This window comes from Pteropus vampyrus, unplaced genomic scaffold, assembly GCF_000151845.1.
Source record: "Pteropus vampyrus isolate Shadow unplaced genomic scaffold, Pvam_2.0 Scaffold1010, whole genome shotgun sequence".
NCBI classification, from domain to species: Eukaryota; Metazoa; Chordata; class Mammalia; order Chiroptera; family Pteropodidae; genus Pteropus; species Pteropus vampyrus.
Genome location: NW_011889791.1, coordinates 6448 through 23944, shown reverse-complemented (window position 1 = coordinate 23944; position 17497 = coordinate 6448). Strand labels below are relative to the sequence as shown.

The 17497-nt window shown below is 34.8% G+C and overlaps 1 protein-coding gene across 3 annotated transcripts in view; it reads left to right on the top strand.

The window, feature by feature from the left end:
* The window catches only part of LOC105310051 (suppressor of tumorigenicity 7 protein-like), a 96903-nt gene extending 79699 nt beyond the window's left edge, over positions 1 to 17204 (top strand). For 2 of the 3 annotated variants that reach the window (XM_023526561.1, XM_023526562.1), the window contains exons 4-9: positions 8399 to 8453; positions 9088 to 9203; positions 10545 to 10620; positions 12811 to 12879; positions 14714 to 14868; positions 17044 to 17204. In XM_023526561.1, the coding sequence (XP_023382329.1) occupies positions 8399 to 8453; positions 9088 to 9203; positions 10545 to 10620; positions 12811 to 12879; positions 14714 to 14868; positions 17044 to 17189 (617 nt within the window). In that variant the 3' untranslated portion in view covers positions 17190 to 17204. The remainder of the gene's footprint in view (positions 1 to 8398; positions 8454 to 9087; positions 9204 to 10544; positions 10621 to 12810; positions 12880 to 14713; positions 14869 to 17043) is intronic. The other variant, XM_023526563.1, reaches the window with a different exon arrangement.
* Positions 17205 to 17497: the final 293 nt, after the last annotated feature.

The following is a 17497-nucleotide window of genomic DNA, read 5'->3' as shown; positions in this document are numbered from 1 at the left end:
ATGCTCTTTTAATACACCCTTTGCCAGCCAGCCATGAGTGGCAATGGACACCTCTAAGGACACATTTATTGTATCCTAAAGGGTACACATGTGAGCGATGTCATCACTCAGGTAACAAAATCATCTGGGACTTTGTAAACTCATCTACTTTGTGAAAGAAACAGAAAAAGAACTGAGCAAAGTGAACCATGACTTTAACCAGCTACTCTCATGAGTGTGGCATATTATGTTAATGAGGAATCTTAATCATTCAGTCATCATCACGTAAGCAGTTGTGGTTAATTGGCATCTGCTGTGAAGATCCCACAGATTAAAAGTGCTCTTGTCTGATTACTGTAGTCTTTGAATGATACAGAACATTGTAGAAAATTAACAGATTGAAAACAGAAAGCAGCCTCATTTGAGGCCATTCTTTATTGCGAATACATTTTTATTTTCATTGAAATTCTCTCACTCTCTACTCAATTTAAATCTCTTGACATCATGCCTTAATGCAGTGAAGAGCTCATGTTCTTCTAATTGTCACTGTTATTTTGCTGTCTCTCTTTGTGGATGCCTTGAGTAAGCTTTATTCACTGAATACCCTTTATAAAAATATGGTCAACTATCATAATCATGGAAATTCCCAGTTTTATTTGTACTGAGTTTTTACTTGGCTAAGACTGAGCTTTTAAATATTATTAATTCAATTCCCCTAGTTTTTGCTGAATGTCTGCTACTATGCATGAGTATTTCTATTCATTTCTAATTATAATAGATATAGCATTTATTATCTGACCTCATAGCAATGTTCAAATAGTTACATTTAAACAAATGGAAATTATCCTAAGTATCTTTAGGGCTCAATCTGTCTACTTCTTAACATTTGGGTTGCTACTATTTGGTGAAATCAGCCCAACAAACACCTATGCTAGTATGGAAATACCGGATGCCATGAGGCTAATACCATTTTCCACTTCTTTTTTATTATGGTGGTTTTTATTTTTTAGTCATAAAAATATTATAAAAGTACTTCGTGTTTATCTCTACCCTTAATCACTTTCTATTTCATAGTTTGGTTTTAGCTAACTATAAAGATAAAAGAAAAAAAAACTGAGGGTAATCAAAAATTTTCTTAAAATAGAGGAATTTGTTTAAAAATTCCTATTAACTTAATAATAATAAAATGATTGTCGCCTTAAAGCAAAGGGTGAATCTATTGATTTTCTTGGAGCATCATAAGACAGTTCTTTGCTGAATCTTACATGAACTACAACATGGCTAATGAAGTCCCATGAACATTGGCAAAGGCACTTTAATGACATTGCTTGTTTGAGAATATCATTGAAAAAGCTAAAAATAAACTGAAAATACCAGTTATAAACATTGGTCTATATGAAAACTCATAGTGTAGCTCTTTCCTTAAAGAATCATATGTTTCGATTAAAAGCTAAAAGACCCAGCCTACCTAAGAATAATATGGGGTCGGGGGAATGGAGAGTGAGAGGTTGTGATTGTTACAGGGCAGACTGTTCATATAGTTGTTTAACTTTTGCATCTGTGCAGATTGGCCTGAGTGCAGACCCTGTTAAAATGTGCAGTGATCCTTATCTGTGGGCCAGAGGAGAAATGTAGTTAATTATACACTTTCTTAACTATCTAAACTTAACTATCTAAACTATCTAAACTTTGACTTAGGTTAACATTTATGAACATTTCAATTGTTTTGCTTTATTTGGGAACTAAACTGCAATTTTTCTCACAAATATACAGTTTCTAATAAACCCTGTTGATTTATTTGTCATGTCACCATGTTTCTTGTTGTCATTTCTTAATTCAACTTAGCTTTTGAGTTGATGATGCACAGGGATGTAAAACGTGGCCAACTTCTCCCTGGCTTAAGGGAATGGATTCTCAGGCCCCAGTAACATTCTAAATTTGGGTTTATGGAAACATCTGTTTGATAATTTGCCCTGTTCTCAAATAAGATGCCATAAAGACAAGGTTTGCTGCGTTCAGTTTTTTCAAGATATTTGGGAAAGTGCAGGGTGTTCCATCATGTGAGATGTATCATTGCCAAAGTTAAGTTTAAATTCTCTGAGACATTTTAATAGCCTTTTCCATAGAACTGGATTTTTAGGCAAACTCTGGTTATAGTCATTTTGCTTTCCGTTGCAACTCATCTCATTTTAATCTCATTTAATCTATATAAGATATACATACATATATATTTTATATCATTTATAAAAAACTTTAAAAAAGAATTTCACCATGAATTCTAAGTTAATGTTCATTACATTGCTAGAGGCAGTTCAAGCACTGATTAAATACAGATAACAAGTTAAAGAAAAGCATGGAGATGAAGAAATTCAGGGAGAGTGCAAAAATATATATCCAAAGACCTTTGTGGATCCTTGAATTCTCATAACACCAGAGGAAATGATTTTCCCTATAGAAAGCCATATAGTTCTAATAATAATAACTAACAGTGCCTACTGTCATCTTTATGTGCATTATCTCATTTAATCCTCACAGTAACTCCATGAAGCAGATACTATTATTATACCTATTTTATGGTTGAGGAAGCTGAGGCACAGGAAAGTTATCTTCCCTAGACCACATGGCTGCTAACCTGGGTGGTCTCACTTCAGAGTCCAAGGTCTTAAGCACTAACTGAAAAATTTAGTCCAGATCCTCTATTCGGTCTATAAACTCAAGACTGATGTAATTATTTAGCAGTTACAATAAATAATTTTATTAAAACCCTGTAGTACAGTATGTAACATTATTTCTGAAGTAACGCTAGCCAAACACTTTAGAAATAGCTCGGTGGCAGGGTTGGCGATGGTTGAGAGCTCCGGCTCTGGGGTCAGGCAGATGTGGCCCTAGTCTTGTGACTTTGAGCCATCCACGTTAACTTTCCTTAATATCTTAATTTGTACACATGGAAATAATGATCTTATCTACTTCATAGAGTGGTCTGAGGATTAAATGAGGTTATGCAGAAATATCAAGTCAGAGGACAACCATTTGGCAGTGTCCTTCAGGTGAACTGACTTCTCTATGAATATGATGGGAAGATTGGCACTGCCACATGGAGATATGGCTAAGGGTTCAGTGAGGCTTATTCACTAGCTCGGTGACGCACTGTATACTCGAGCCTTTCAGTGCCTGCGTTTCAAATACATCCTTCAGCAGAAATGCAAACTGACACGTCAAGGACCCGTGGAATCGCTCTCTAATAGTCTCAATCAGGGCAAACCCAGTTTGTACTTGGCAAATCCAAGTATGTGTTGAAAATGATTCTCTGAGCTAATGCTTATTCCATCTTTTAAAATCTTTTGCCACTAAAATTTGTGTTCCAGTATAGATTAGATTTCCAGTTGAATGGTGAAAATGCCTAAAACAGTTTTAGTACCTGGTGAGCATTTACTTAACAAACTTATTTCACAGTTTCTACACTGTTTGGTAGAGTTGATTGATTTAGGTCAGAAATGACCAATGAAAAATGTATGAGAGATGCAATTAAAGATTTAACCATCTTGGCAGTATTCTTGAAGAAAGTAATACAGTATCTTGAATAAAGCAAATCACCAACAATGGTTTTAAAACTCTTAATTATTTACACCTTTTCTCATTTTATAAAAGGATTTGAGGGAGTAACATATTTGTTGAGTTAAAAGCTACTTACATGTTACTTTGTGCCTTCCAATAATATTTTTTACAATAGTTATTTCAAAAAGTTATTTTTGAAAACAAAGCTTAATTATTTAAGAAAGTGGATATTTTGTTACTCTTAATGAATGCTTAAAATTAATCTATATGATGTTCATTTCTGAGATATAAAAGGTAATAAAGACATAGAATCACATGTCAGAAACTGACTGGTTGGGGTTAATCTTGATTGTTCTGATACATATGATGAAACTTTAGTTGGGGCCTTTTTCTGTTGTACTTTGGAACTACAATGTTTAAAAGTGCTGTTAAAAAGTGCCTAACATTTCTCCAGAGGAATTTTCAAAACTATTTCTTTCATGGAAAATTTAATTGATGAAAGCACAAGATTTTTAAAACAGGATGTTGCAAGGTAACGTGTCTCTTGTATGTAGTGCATAATTGTTGGGCAGTCTGGATACCAGGCCTTAATCTCAATTAATATGAACCTTGAGTAAATTATATAGCTTTTCTATGCTTTACTCTTTACTTCTGTGAAAAGGGCCTACTATATGCCCCTCATTAACTTATGTAAGGGATATAGATGACTTGAGCTTTTAAGCCCCTTTGTGGGAAGAAGGCTTGATGAAAATCAAGCTTATAACTACAACAAAAGTTGCTAGTGCTGTTGTTTGTAATAATAATATTACCATCATTATCAGATTTTAGATTCTGGGGAGAGGTGGTAACTTTTTAGCATAAGAAATTTTCCTAGGCTAGAATTAGTAATTTATATATTTGAGGGCCCCAGGAGTGGGAATTCTATATATTTTTTTAATTTTAGGGAAAAAAAGTTTTTGGAGTTAAATAAGTTAGACGTAGAATAATATTTTCTTTCATGTGATTAAAAGCCATGTGACACTGGTGACTGCTTTTTTTCTTAGAATTAAGTTCTTTTTTCTTTGAGGACTATGACAAAGGGAAAGTCTGCAGTTCTCTCAGAATATTTATTCCTTTTATAGAGCTTCTTCAGTCTGATGCCAGATAATAGCTCAATGTCCTTTTCACTTTTCTGCCATGGCTATAGGCTCCTCTAGGTCAGTTGTAACCTATATCTCTTTTTGTAACCCAGGGCGTAGTGCAGGGACTAATACATTATAGCTCTAACATGTTTAAACCACACAGTCTTACGAGTGATGGGTGGGCATTCTAGAGGAGTAACCGAGTATGAAAAGACATGAAATGAGGATCACTGAGATGGAAAGTTTTAGTAGGAATGGTGAGAGGGGTGACTGAAGAAAAGATTGGAGCCTGATTTTACAAGTCCTTGGTGTCAATAAGCTTTTTTTTTTTTTTAATGATCTTTGTCTATCACATAGAAACTAATAATCATCCTATTATGACAAAGGTGGGAATCTGTTCTGCAATTGTTGAGAACTAAAGAAGTGCTATTCCATTATTATACTACTCTTTCTCTTGAATTGCATTCTTGCCTGCGTGCTGAGGTATGAACATTTCTGTCAGCATTTGGGGTCAGAGACTCGAACCATAGAGAGTTTGTTTATTGTATCAGGCATATTTTTAACTGAAACTATTAATGACGTTAGCAAGCCCTTGACGGAGTCCCAGTCAACTTTGAGCGCTTCTAAAGAGCACTGAAATTGTTGTTATTAATGGAGAATGGAAAATTCCTTTTGAAATAAGAATTTAGTCCTCAAGGCACAAATAAGGTAAGAAACTGGACCTCACGTGGAAAAACTTGTACCCTCTGGAGACCTGAGTTTAATTTCTTGACTTAAATCTTCACATTCTAATATGTTTGGCATTTACAACCTTTGTCCATATCACGAAACCATCAGTCTGATATTTATGGTGTATGTTCTCTAGAGTGATTCCAGACTAAGAGATTTTGTAATAAAGATAAGCTTATGAAACAGAGCAGCAAAAAAGAAATTCATATAGGTATGACCTAATTTGAAGTGAAATTTGACATGTGTTCATATTTGACTTCTATGTTGGTTATTTCTTAAAGGAAAATTATATCTGCCTTGTACCCTCAGTTTGAAGGATACAGCTAATGAAGACATTTCTTATTTATTTTTTCATCATGTTTTTTCTCACTCAGAACATTCGCATCTGTTACAATTACTTAGATTCTCATTTCTAAGTTTCAGAGATAGCTGAAGAAACTGAGTACTGACCACATGTATGACACTAATGTTAACAATGATTTTTTTCATTTGTTGTTTGATTTTTTACTGCTATTTCAGTTTAATATTATTGACTTTTTTTTCCTTTTTTTTTTTTTTTTTTATGAAAGGTGAAAAGACTGTGCCAGTCTTCCTTTCCAAAGTTCTTGGTTTTGGTTAATTATATTACTATTCCTTTTTTTAAAATTTATTTTTTAATTACAGTTGACATACAATATGTGATTAGACATTTATATACCTTAGGAGGTGATCCCCCTGATAAATCTAGTACCCATCTTGACACCATACATAGTTATTACAATATTATTGACTATATTCCCTATGCTATACTTTATATATAGCAAAGTATACTTGTGACTATATAATTGGCAATTTATACTTCTTAATTCTTTTTTTTTTTTAAGTTTCTTTTTTTTACTGGAGTTTTTAAAACCAAATTTTCAAATTTTTTTTGGCCCCCCTTGTTGGTTTTTTTTTGCCCTTTGAATTAAGGGGCTTTTTCTTTGTTGTTCATTATTCTTTTGGTTTTTCCCCCCCTTTTTTTTTTTTTTTTTTTTTAATTTGGAAATAATTTCATTCGCATCCAATATATAAAATTGGATTGAAAATTTAATTGGATGAAATTTGCTTTGTAATTTGTCTATTGATATTTGAATGATGCTTATCCTTCCAGGCAATATAATATTATATTTGTTGGAGACAAATTATTTACCATAACCTTTTTACTAATATTTCACATGAAATTCAGTGGGGGAGAGGCATCTCCCCAAATGTTCCTGTTTTATTAAAAATTATGCCGCCATGAGCATCCTTTGTACATAAATCTGTGTGCATGTTTATTGTGTGCTAAATACAAAGCTTGCAAAATTCATTAAGCTTTAAGATGAGCACTTTAATCTTGAACAACATCCTCTGAGGAGGGATTGGGAGTGGTAAGGACCTAAGAGTTATAATAGCCATAAGAACAGCGATTATGGTTGTTTGGCTTGCAACTGTGATTCAAGCCATGATCTGGAGTGCTTTAGGGACACCTGAGGGGCTTTATTTCTGGAAGAAAAGTAATCATTTAAGGAAGGCATAATTTTCTTGTTAGTGCCACATGAAATGACAGCCACTGAATTTCACTTTCTCAAGAATAAAATTCAAAGATATTGAACTCTGAGCAAAGGTCATTTCCTAAATGACAAGTTAAGCTAAATGACAAAAACTTAGAGCCATTGTTTATAAACATTGAGCAGATTTTAAGTGAGATCCTGCCCTAATTTAAAGATAAATTTATCTTTTTTAAATAAAAATATTTTCCTGTTATATGTACAACTTTATTCACTATTTTAACAAATATTTATTGAAACTACACAGTGTTTCCACAGTGTTTTATGTTCTCTGTTTTCACACTGTATTTTAACTGATGGTTTACTTGTTTGTTTCCCAAACTGGGTGCTCAGTACTCATTGGACAAATGACTGAATGGCCAAGTGGCTGGATGGCTGGGTGACTGGATGGCTGGGCAACTGGGTGGGTGGAAGGATGGATATTGAATATAACAGAACTGAAAGTAGAATCTTAATGAATCACCCATGGCCTATTATATTCTTTTGATTTCTACAATAATTGTTCACTTTTGTGTGTATATGTCTCTGGGTGTGTTTTTTGGCTGACTACACACACATTGATATTTTAAGTACTGTTAACTGATTTTATTTTCTAATAAAACATTATTCATCTGAAGAAATGTAGTAGTCTGAATCAGTAGAAAGTCTTAATCATAGGCTGTTTGAAAAGAATTGTAGCTTATTAGTCACACACTACATAACACTCTTTTAAAAGCTAATTAACCTTTCTAAGGTAAAGTCCTGTGGTTCTAAATTTCTATGGTCCTTGTATAACAAAGATGTGTAATCTATTAGTACCTGCTAACATGATATTAGTATGATGAGTAATACATGTATCTGCGTAAATAAACAATTTTAAATGCTTTAAAACCAATTATTTTCATAGCATTTCTTCCTACAATAATGGCAACTTTATAAATTTTCTTATTACTCCCTTATGGCAATGTAAAAGCATTTTGGTGAATTATTGAAAAATCAATATTAACATAGACCCTAATTAAGAATCCATATCATTGCATATTATACTATAGAGCTTAAGTTTAGCTTGTCATGTATGAAATTATTGGAAGATATAAAGTAACAGAAAGTAAATTTACTTCTACCCATATCATATACCTATAATTTTAGAAGTAAATGCATAGAATTTGTTTAGACCTCTTGAAATGACTGTAGAAGTTATGAATTAGCGGATTTTGGCATGTGCCTTGATTTAATAAATGAGGAAACCTGGGCCCAGAGAGATTAGGCGAAACTTTCCAAAGTCCTGTTGCCTGAGCTACATTTCCTGATTAACCACCCAGAGTTTTTCTACATTGCTTCCCATGTAGAGGATAGAGAATAAAATTATCTTATCAAATAGCCAGGAAGGGTTTTTTGTTGAATTAATTAGCTTGTAGTGTCTCTGAACTATGTGTAACATTTTCATATTTCTCTTTGTTTCAGAATGCAAAGTATGGCGAAATCCACTAAATTTATTTCGGGGCGCTGAATATAATCGGTAAGCATTTTGACAGTTTGGGAAACAAATGGGTCTAGTTCAAAGAGCAAAGACAGCAGCAAATGTTTTTGCTGGTTCATTTAGGGGTCATTGTAAGAGGCTGTTTAGTGCTTCCATTTTTTGATACTATCCTCAAATGTTTTGCTTTTTCCACTTTATAAATATTTTAGCATTGAATTGGGATAATGTACAAAAATGTGTAGTTTTTAGAAATTTTCTATTAACATTTATTCTTTTCATTATATATTATAAAATCAAAATATTTTACAGCTTACCTGGAACATAGTTATAAAGATGCCACAGAAGTTTAATTTTGCAGAGTAATTGGGCAAATCAGAATTGTCATAGCTTTTGGTAAATGTCTAATCTTAATACTAATCAAGGAAGGTTTTCATTAGTTAGTGCTAGTAAAATTTTATGATAAAAATATAAGAGAAAATGTTTACATCTTTCCTGCTGATATACTTCCTAAAGGGAGAATAGGATGACATATTTTATATATACATACTTTTTTATTAGCACATTTTGAGTGCTCAGTTAATGGTTTATAGTTCAACTCCTATGCAGCCTAATATTTTGTAGGGCTTACTTTCCTCTTTCAAAGGTGTCTGACCATCTTATTTCACCTTTACAGGTACACTTGGGTGACAGGACGAGAGCCTCTAACTTACTATGACATGAATCTCTCTGCCCAGGATCACCAGACGTTCTTTACTTGTGACTCGGACCATCTGCGTCCTGCAGATGCAAGTATGGAAAAATTGTGTAGTTAGTTGCCAAGTGGGAGGGTCTTTTGGTCTATTTTAAGTATCAAGGTTACTACTTTTAGAATATTTGCTCTATAAAAACCCTAATGAATAAAATATTAAATTGGAGATTGACTAGTAGAACCTAGAATTCTGATATCTAAATAAAGCCTTTATCACAATGACATCGATATAGAAATGAGTACCCTCATTATAATTTAAAATACTTTAAAAAATACTAAAGTTGAATTTACAAGTTTTGAAGAAATATAAATTTTATGTGAAGCTAATTAAATCTGTGGTTGAGATAGAATAAAGGGTCATCTCTTCTCGATATTCTAGTTAGAAATTGGGATTCATTGAATTCAAATGATTATTGAACATCTTGTAGTGATTTAGGTGCCTATTTATGAATTTGCTAGTACTGAGAGGGAGCACGGCCTTGGCTGATGGAATCCATATTTGTTTTCCATTCTAGAAAAGACTTGGTTGAAATACATTTGGCACTTCTTGAGTTCTAAATAATACTACTGATATTTTTAATATTATCAGACTTAAAGTAAATAGGTGAAAAATCTTTAAGAAAAGGAATATATATACTCCTAAGAAACTGACTTAGAAGATACAAATTTATAAAACAAATAAGGAGATTGTTACTCTTTTTAAAAAGGTACTCTTTTCATGGTAGAACATCATAGTATAACACATATTCCAAGCATCAAGCTTCCCACAAAATTCTCACACATTGCTCCTGTATATAAAAACTGGGTTTGTAACAAACTTTGGGAACATGTTAAACAAAAGCCTAAAGCACTTTTTTCTGACCCCAGTCCTAATTCTTCAAATAGTTTTAAAATGTTCTAATATCCAGAGCCTGTAGCAAGTGGTAGGGAAAATGAACAATAGAAATTATGCCGTGTATAAGCAGAAAGAAGAGATTAGTAGTAATGTCATCTCAAAATGTGTAAAATATTATATGTTCTTTAACAACAAATGACATTAATGAGCAAAAGAAATATTAAATCTCCATTAGAGTACTTCTTTTTGATTAAGAAACCTTAATCAAGATTAAGTGTTTAAGATTATAGACTACAGATTAGTCTATAAAACTTAGATCTGTAGTTTTATGAGCAGAAGAAAGAGTTGGTATCAGCAATTGAAGGACAATCGAATAGCAAATTAGAATGTGTTTGTGTGGCTTTGGAGGTTTGGGCTGACCCTCTGGGTAAGTGAAATATTCTCTTATAATTCAAGCTGAAAGCTATTAATTTAACTATTGTCCTGTATTGAGTCTTCTAGTTATGTGCATTGATTGACTTGCTTTTTTTCTCTTTTTCTGAAATAGTAATGCAGAAAGCCTGGAGAGAGAGAAACCCCCAAGCTAGGATTTCTGCAGCTCATGAAGCCTTAGAGATAAATGAGTAAGTGGGGTAAAATCTTGCTCTTAAAAAGGAAATCTCCTTCTTTGCTAAATGTATTCAGTTACCATTGATGGGATACTGATATTAAACTGTGCATTTGAACCTGAGGATTATTTGAGGGGGGACTTAGGTTATAAAAAAATTTGTGAAGGACATCCAGGTGAAGGTGGTTTTAGCTGTTTTAGAGAACAATTCAGTGGTTTTGCTATGACCCTAAGTTAAATCCTTCAAGGGCTATCCATGGGATATTGTGAATATGTCAAAAAACAAAAAACAAAAAACAAAAACAAACCACATTTCTTTACATGTCTAGAATATTCTGACAGGGACATTTTCATAGATGTAGAATGCTCATCTGTGCCATCACATTTTCTGGATAGAACTTCTGCTTTTGAGGGAAAACATAAAAACATAAGATAAAAAAAATTACACTTTAAAAATATTTCAAGTTCAAGACAAAGATAAGAGGAAATGCTGTCCGTAGTGTTGTTAAACATTTTGTGGGTTACCAAGGAGGGCTGGGAAATCTCTTCTGGAGAGCTCAGAAAATGAGACAGATTCTTGAAGCTGGAGTCATAAAAGCTCAGGGCTGGCAGAGACCTTAAAGGTCATTTAGCTCAGCCACCCATCTGGTGCTTGAATCACCTCGACACTCTCCCTGCCAAGTGGTCATTGTTAAACTATTTTATGATTTTTTCTGAAGAAGGTTACAGAATCTTCTTCAGCGGTCTTAGAAAAAAAGAGTCGCTTGAGAGTTGGAAATCCTGCCATTGTAACCCGTTTATCTTTTTGGTTTCTGATTCTGTCATGAAGCATATTTATTTTTCAGTTTCTTGTCATCTACAAATTTGATATGCCTGCCTTCTGTGTGTCATCCATGTTTCTGATAAAACTATCAGGGTCAGGGATAGATCCCTGTGACATGACATGTAGAAACCACCCTCCAGGGTCATGTCTTCATGAATCGTCATCCTCTGGTATTGTTCAACCAATTACTAGGCCACCAGTTACACTGTGATTCAGCCCATATTTTTCCATTTTGATCTTAAGAATGCCAGTTGTACCTATGGATCTTTAATGGATAGTAAATCTGTTAGAGTAAATGAAGCTAGCACAAACTGATTTGTTCAGTCTAAATGAATTTAAGCGAGCTCTGGTGTTCACTACTTTCTTTTTAAAATGCTTGGAGCCCATCCCTTTAATGATCCATTAGAATATCTTTCCAAATCACTGTTCTAAAGTTTGGGAAGCCTGCCTTCTTCCTCTTTTTCAAGATTTATACACTGTTTATCATCTCATCTTCTGGGTCCTCTCCATTCTTTGTGAGTCCTTAACTATCCATAGAAAGCAATTTCTTGGCCTGCCTTCATCTGTTGGCTTCCTGAGATTTACCCATCCCAGTACAGTAATTCATTTAGAAGAGACCAGTTATTTGCTATCTTACATCTTTTCACCCATTTTAGAGTTTAATTTCTTATCCTTTAATTTCTTATCCTTTTTTTCAATCTGACAATCATTCTCCTTAATAGAAAAGCCAGGAACAAATAGGAGTTAGAGAGTTTTGCTTTCTCTTTTTATTATCTGCTGCTGCTAACTATAAACTTCCCTAGTTTTGATGTTGTTGTTGTTGTTGTTGTATTGTTTGTCTCTTTTGCTTATTTATTTTTGTGATGATTTTGGAGAAATGGGGGTAGTGATAGGGTCTTAAACATAAGAACAGGAAATAGATGATTGTGTTTAGTATTTTGTTTTGTTTTGTCTTTATTTTGTTTTCCAAGCTTCAAATTTGGAGTTTTAGCTCTCCTGACATTATTCTTATAAGCTTATTCTACTCTTTTATAGTCCTTTATTACATGCCCTCCTTCCATCTTTTTTCAAATGTTCTTTAAAAATCTGACCTTGTGAGAGATCTTTGTGCAGCTGTATTGGTTACTTAATTGTCACCCCTCTTTCCTTCCCGAGAGGATCATTGTGATTGCCGTTACAGTTGGACGTTTGGTAGCTACCCAACCTTCTAAAGCCATTTTCCCTTCTGATTCTCATTCCATTGAATCATGCCTCTTTTCTTTGAATTTTTTGAAGTCTGCCTTACCCTCTTTGATTACTCCAAACTCCAAAATGACATAGTAACTCTCTCTGAATGTTCCTATCGATTTTCATTTCACCAACTATTTTTTTCTTCTTGGTCAGAATTAGGTCCAGAGTTGAAGTTCCCCTAATTGCTTCCTCTACCATCTGGGAGATAAAATTGTTACCAAAGTAAGTCAAGAATCTGTCGGGTGCCCTGTTTCTAACCAAATGAGACTTCTAGCAGATATCTGGATGGTCGACACCCCCATCACCACACTTTCTTGCTTCTGTATGTGTATTGTGTTGTGACAAGGATGCATCATCTGTATCTTCCATCGAGCTGAGCAGTCTGTTCTGTACTCCCCAACCATTAGCACTTCTACTGCTCTTTCCTTTCTCCTTCACTCACAAGCTCTTAGCATGTTTCTACCCCAGACTCATGAGTTTTCATATAGATGTATGTTTTCTTGGCCATTAGTGCTACTCTGCCTCTCCTAAGATACTATATGAAATATAAATAAAGCAAGCAAGCTAGCCCCAACCTGTCTTGAGTTCCCAGCCCACCAACTATAATCTTATAGCTAATTCCTCTGACACTGTAGGTACCACTCAGTATTATAATCTCGATTTTCACTTCATTACCTTTGACCCATGTTTGTATGTCGGCATCTGAAGCCTTAAGTATTGCTTCCTGATACCGATTAGTGAATTACTGGGCAGTTTCAGTATCATTACTATTCTTTCAAGTCATATCTACTGCCCTCCCTAATAGTTGGTTTACAGCTTTTTTTCTGGGCATTTTTCTCCCTACCTCACCACATTCTGTTTAAAGCCCTATCTATCGATCAGTCCTGCCTGAAATTAGAGGAATTGACTAAAGAATTTACAAGACCCCTCCTCAAGGCTGAGCTTAACTAGTAACCCGAAACCTCACATGAGCCATAAGTTCAGCCTCCTTTTCCTAGCTGGCTGTTGCAGTTACATTTGGTATTGCTTTCTGTGTATTTTCTCTCTTGTGGTCTGATGGAGGTTCTGTTAATTAGGGAAATGACCACAAGAGAGGTAGTGGAGAAGAAGGAAACCAAAGGGGTCTGTGTGAATGAGGACCTGTGTGGTCTCGGCCTCAGCGTTTCCCTGTCACATTCCCTTTCTTTAGCAGTTGGGTTGTTCTTATATGATTTGGAAGGTTTAAATTTCCAAGAGTTCCCCCTGTTCATTAGTTAACTGCTTATCCTTTCCAGCTTCCTACCGTCGAGGGTTGTTGAAAAGATTAAATGAGATGATATATGTTAAGTGCCTGGTACAGTGCTTAATATATACTAAGCAACAAGTGTCATCTGTTATTGTCAAAGGCATGAGATTTAACTCTTGTTTGCTATTGAGGCTGAATAAAATTTGAGTTCTTTAGAAATAACACTGCCTAGGTTCTTCTAGTGTTCTTCCCTGACAGAAGATCAGGGCTAACTGTTGAGGCATTGCTTTTTTCAATGAGTGACATACTTGGTTTACTGAATCTGTATTTGAGGATCCTCTATGTTTAGTAAACAGAAGTCAACTTATATATAGTCTCTCTAACTTCGAGTGGTGGAAGGAGATATTTAAGAACAGCTGTTATCATTACCATCATTAGCTGACATTTATGGAGCATGTGCCACATGCTGGCTACTGTACTGAGCACTTACATGCATCACCTTACTTAACCTTCACAATACTGAACAGATTCCATGTCGTTCTCCATCAGGGAGGCAGAGTAATAACTTGCCCTGAGTGACACACTAATCAGGGGCGGAATCCATGTGTGAGCCCCATGCGCCTAACACCATGCATCCTACTTCTCAAGCTAAAATCCAGACATTTCTTTTGTATCATTATTTTGTGTCAACAACTATACACAAGGGTGCATGAACCAGTTGGCTACTCTGCATGTTTTGGCGTTAACTCCTTGCCCTTCTGCATGCACTCCTATAGCTATTACAATGTTCTTGAATTTGTAATTGATGGTGGCTATTATCTGAATGGACAGGTGTGCAACTGCTTATATTCTCTTGGCTGAAGAGGAAGCAACAACCATTGCTGAAGCAGAAAAGCTGTTTAAGCAGGCCCTGAAGGCTGGGGATGGCTGCTACCGGCGTTCTCAGCAGCTCCAGCATCATGGATCCCAGTATGAAGCCCAACACAGTAAGGTTTCCTCCAGGTTGCCGCATTGGGGATCAGAATTGTAACGTGGTTAATCAGAGCAGATTTTCAGGCTAGTTCAAAATGTGATTCTCCTAGATGGGAATACTGGTTTTTGCCTTTCTTTGCTTTTATTAATGTTTTCTTTCCCATGAGAGCACAATATGTAGTTAACGTACTGTTTACAGAAATGTTCAGATGCTCTTTTCTGCCCATAGATTCCTAACTCCAGAAATAAATGGTAATAACCTTTAGTGGTAACCTTTTTTCTCCCCAGAATCCTTGCAGATTTCTGTTTATCAGTTGCTTCTCTGCCTTATAACTTTAAGTCTTAATTTGGAAATAGGCCTTAAATTAGTGTTAACGTTAACAAAGGTTTTATCTTATGGGTCTTCTATGGCATGGATTGAAAGAGGACAATTAAGAATATAACAGTTATTGGTGATTGTCTCAGCATTTAGCTCTTATTTAGGAAGCATTAGTGTTGGTTTCCGGAGAGGAAGAGCCATGAGTTCCTAATTATTTATCTTTTTTACATTAAAAACAATGACTTCTTTTATTAAGATAACTCCTTAATATGAGACCTTTCACTTTAGTGCATTAAACTGAGAGTCAGTGGTATTTTGGGGGAATGATAATTTGTTATTTCTGAAATTCCCCGAGCCCTCCGACTTGTCAGTTTGTTGGTTGTTTAAGCAGAAATTTAGCAATTCTCATGAGAGGGAGTGTTTTCATCATTCATCCTAATTTTGAGTTGTTTCCTTAAGGTAGAATTTCTCTCACCTCCTCTCTCCTTCCTGCCACTTGGAGAGTAGGAGCATATCTCCTTCACATTTGAGATTATAAAATTAAATTTTAGTGTTAAACTTGGATTTGGTGCAGAAACTGAGTGCATTAGTCTCTATGACTAAGGTGCAGTGAAATCTTTGTATTATGTCTTGTGTATACATGAGTAGGTCCACACAACTCATTAATACACAGGTTTTTATTTTTATTCTGCAGTAAGTATGTGGTAATCAAGACTGTAATCACCATCTATATCTTGCTTCTTAAAAAATATGTATAACAATGAATTTTGAAGACATATTAGTAAATGTCTATCTCATGAGCTAAATGAGGATTAGTACATAAAATTGCATAACCTGTAGTATAATTTAAGACATTTTCTTTTTTTCTTTTCTTCTGTAAATTAAATCTTTTCAACCTATTGCCTAAATCTACCCCCAAAATATAATAACATCTTTAAAATAATTTGTAGGCACTTGGCAGATTTTCAGCACACATCTTGTTCTCATTGTTTAAAACTCGAAATGTTAGGACTTTAGTCTTAACATCTTTTAATAGCTGCATATTATACATGTACTTAATCTATAACAGGTGTGTCATATTTTTCTCAAACATGTAATTTTATTAAGGATTAAGCATATGCATGTTCTCACTGGTCTGGAAATATACCCAAAAAGACATATAATTAAATAAAAGATTAAGATAAAAAGTTGTTAATGTACTTTTTAAGAGCCATTTTGGTGACTATTATTATAACTATTTAGCCTGTCAGTGCTTTCTCTAACACTAGGGTAGTTTTTCATTTTGTTGCATACTCTATTGTCATATCTGGAATGTGTTATATTGCCATCTAAAATCGACTGCTTTGGGGACCTGGAGATGATTATGATGTCACTCGTGTTAGGGAAAGAATAATATAAAACAGAAGTTCAAGATGAGGCTTCTCCAGACTTAATGTCAAGAAGGAAAAAAAAATAGTTCATCAGGATGCAACCTGAAATTCACCTCTTGCATCTTCACCAAAAGCATGCACACTTAAAGAATGTGGAATTCTTGCTTGTAAACCACATGCAATGTGGGTATGTTCATTTTCCTAGCACTTTGTGGCAGATGATTTTATTTACCAAATATTTGACATCCTAACTCAAAAGCATGGATTAGGTAATCAGTCACATGATTTGACCTTTGAAAGTCTAAGTACTTTGATGATACTCTGTATGCATTCTAGCAAAGTTGGCAGTGCTCCTGGCAGTAAGGAGGATTCAAGGGGCAGGCCTTCTCTCCAGGGGTTTCCTTTAAGGGCATGGCAAATGGGCCTCAGTAGTTCTTCTTGCTGCTCAGCTGAAAGCTCTTATTTTTTTAAATTTTGGTGTTTTATGTCTCCCTTTTTAGGACGAGACACCAATGTCTTGGTCTACATCAAAAGAAGGCTAGCAATGTGTGCCAGAAGACTCGGGAGGACCAGGGAAGCAGTGAAGATGATGAGAGATGTGAGTTTGAATTTATGTTTGAGAGCAATAGCAATGCACCTGACTTAGAGAAGGAAGAGCCCACTGAATGGATGTAGCAGAGTGCCAATGATGGTGTGGTGGTCATGTGGGCATTGGAGCTAGACTGTGTGGGGGTTCAGCTCTAGCTCCCAACTTACTAGATGAGTAATCTTGGGCAAGTTACTCAACTTCTCTGTGCCTTGTTTCCGAATCTGTAAAATGAGGATAACAATAATAATAAAATATTAATACTAATTACTACTTAGGATTGTTACAAAGATTAAATGAGATAACACATGCAAAGCTTTTAGTATAGTGGCTGGCATATTGAAGAAATTGAAGAAATCTTAATAGAT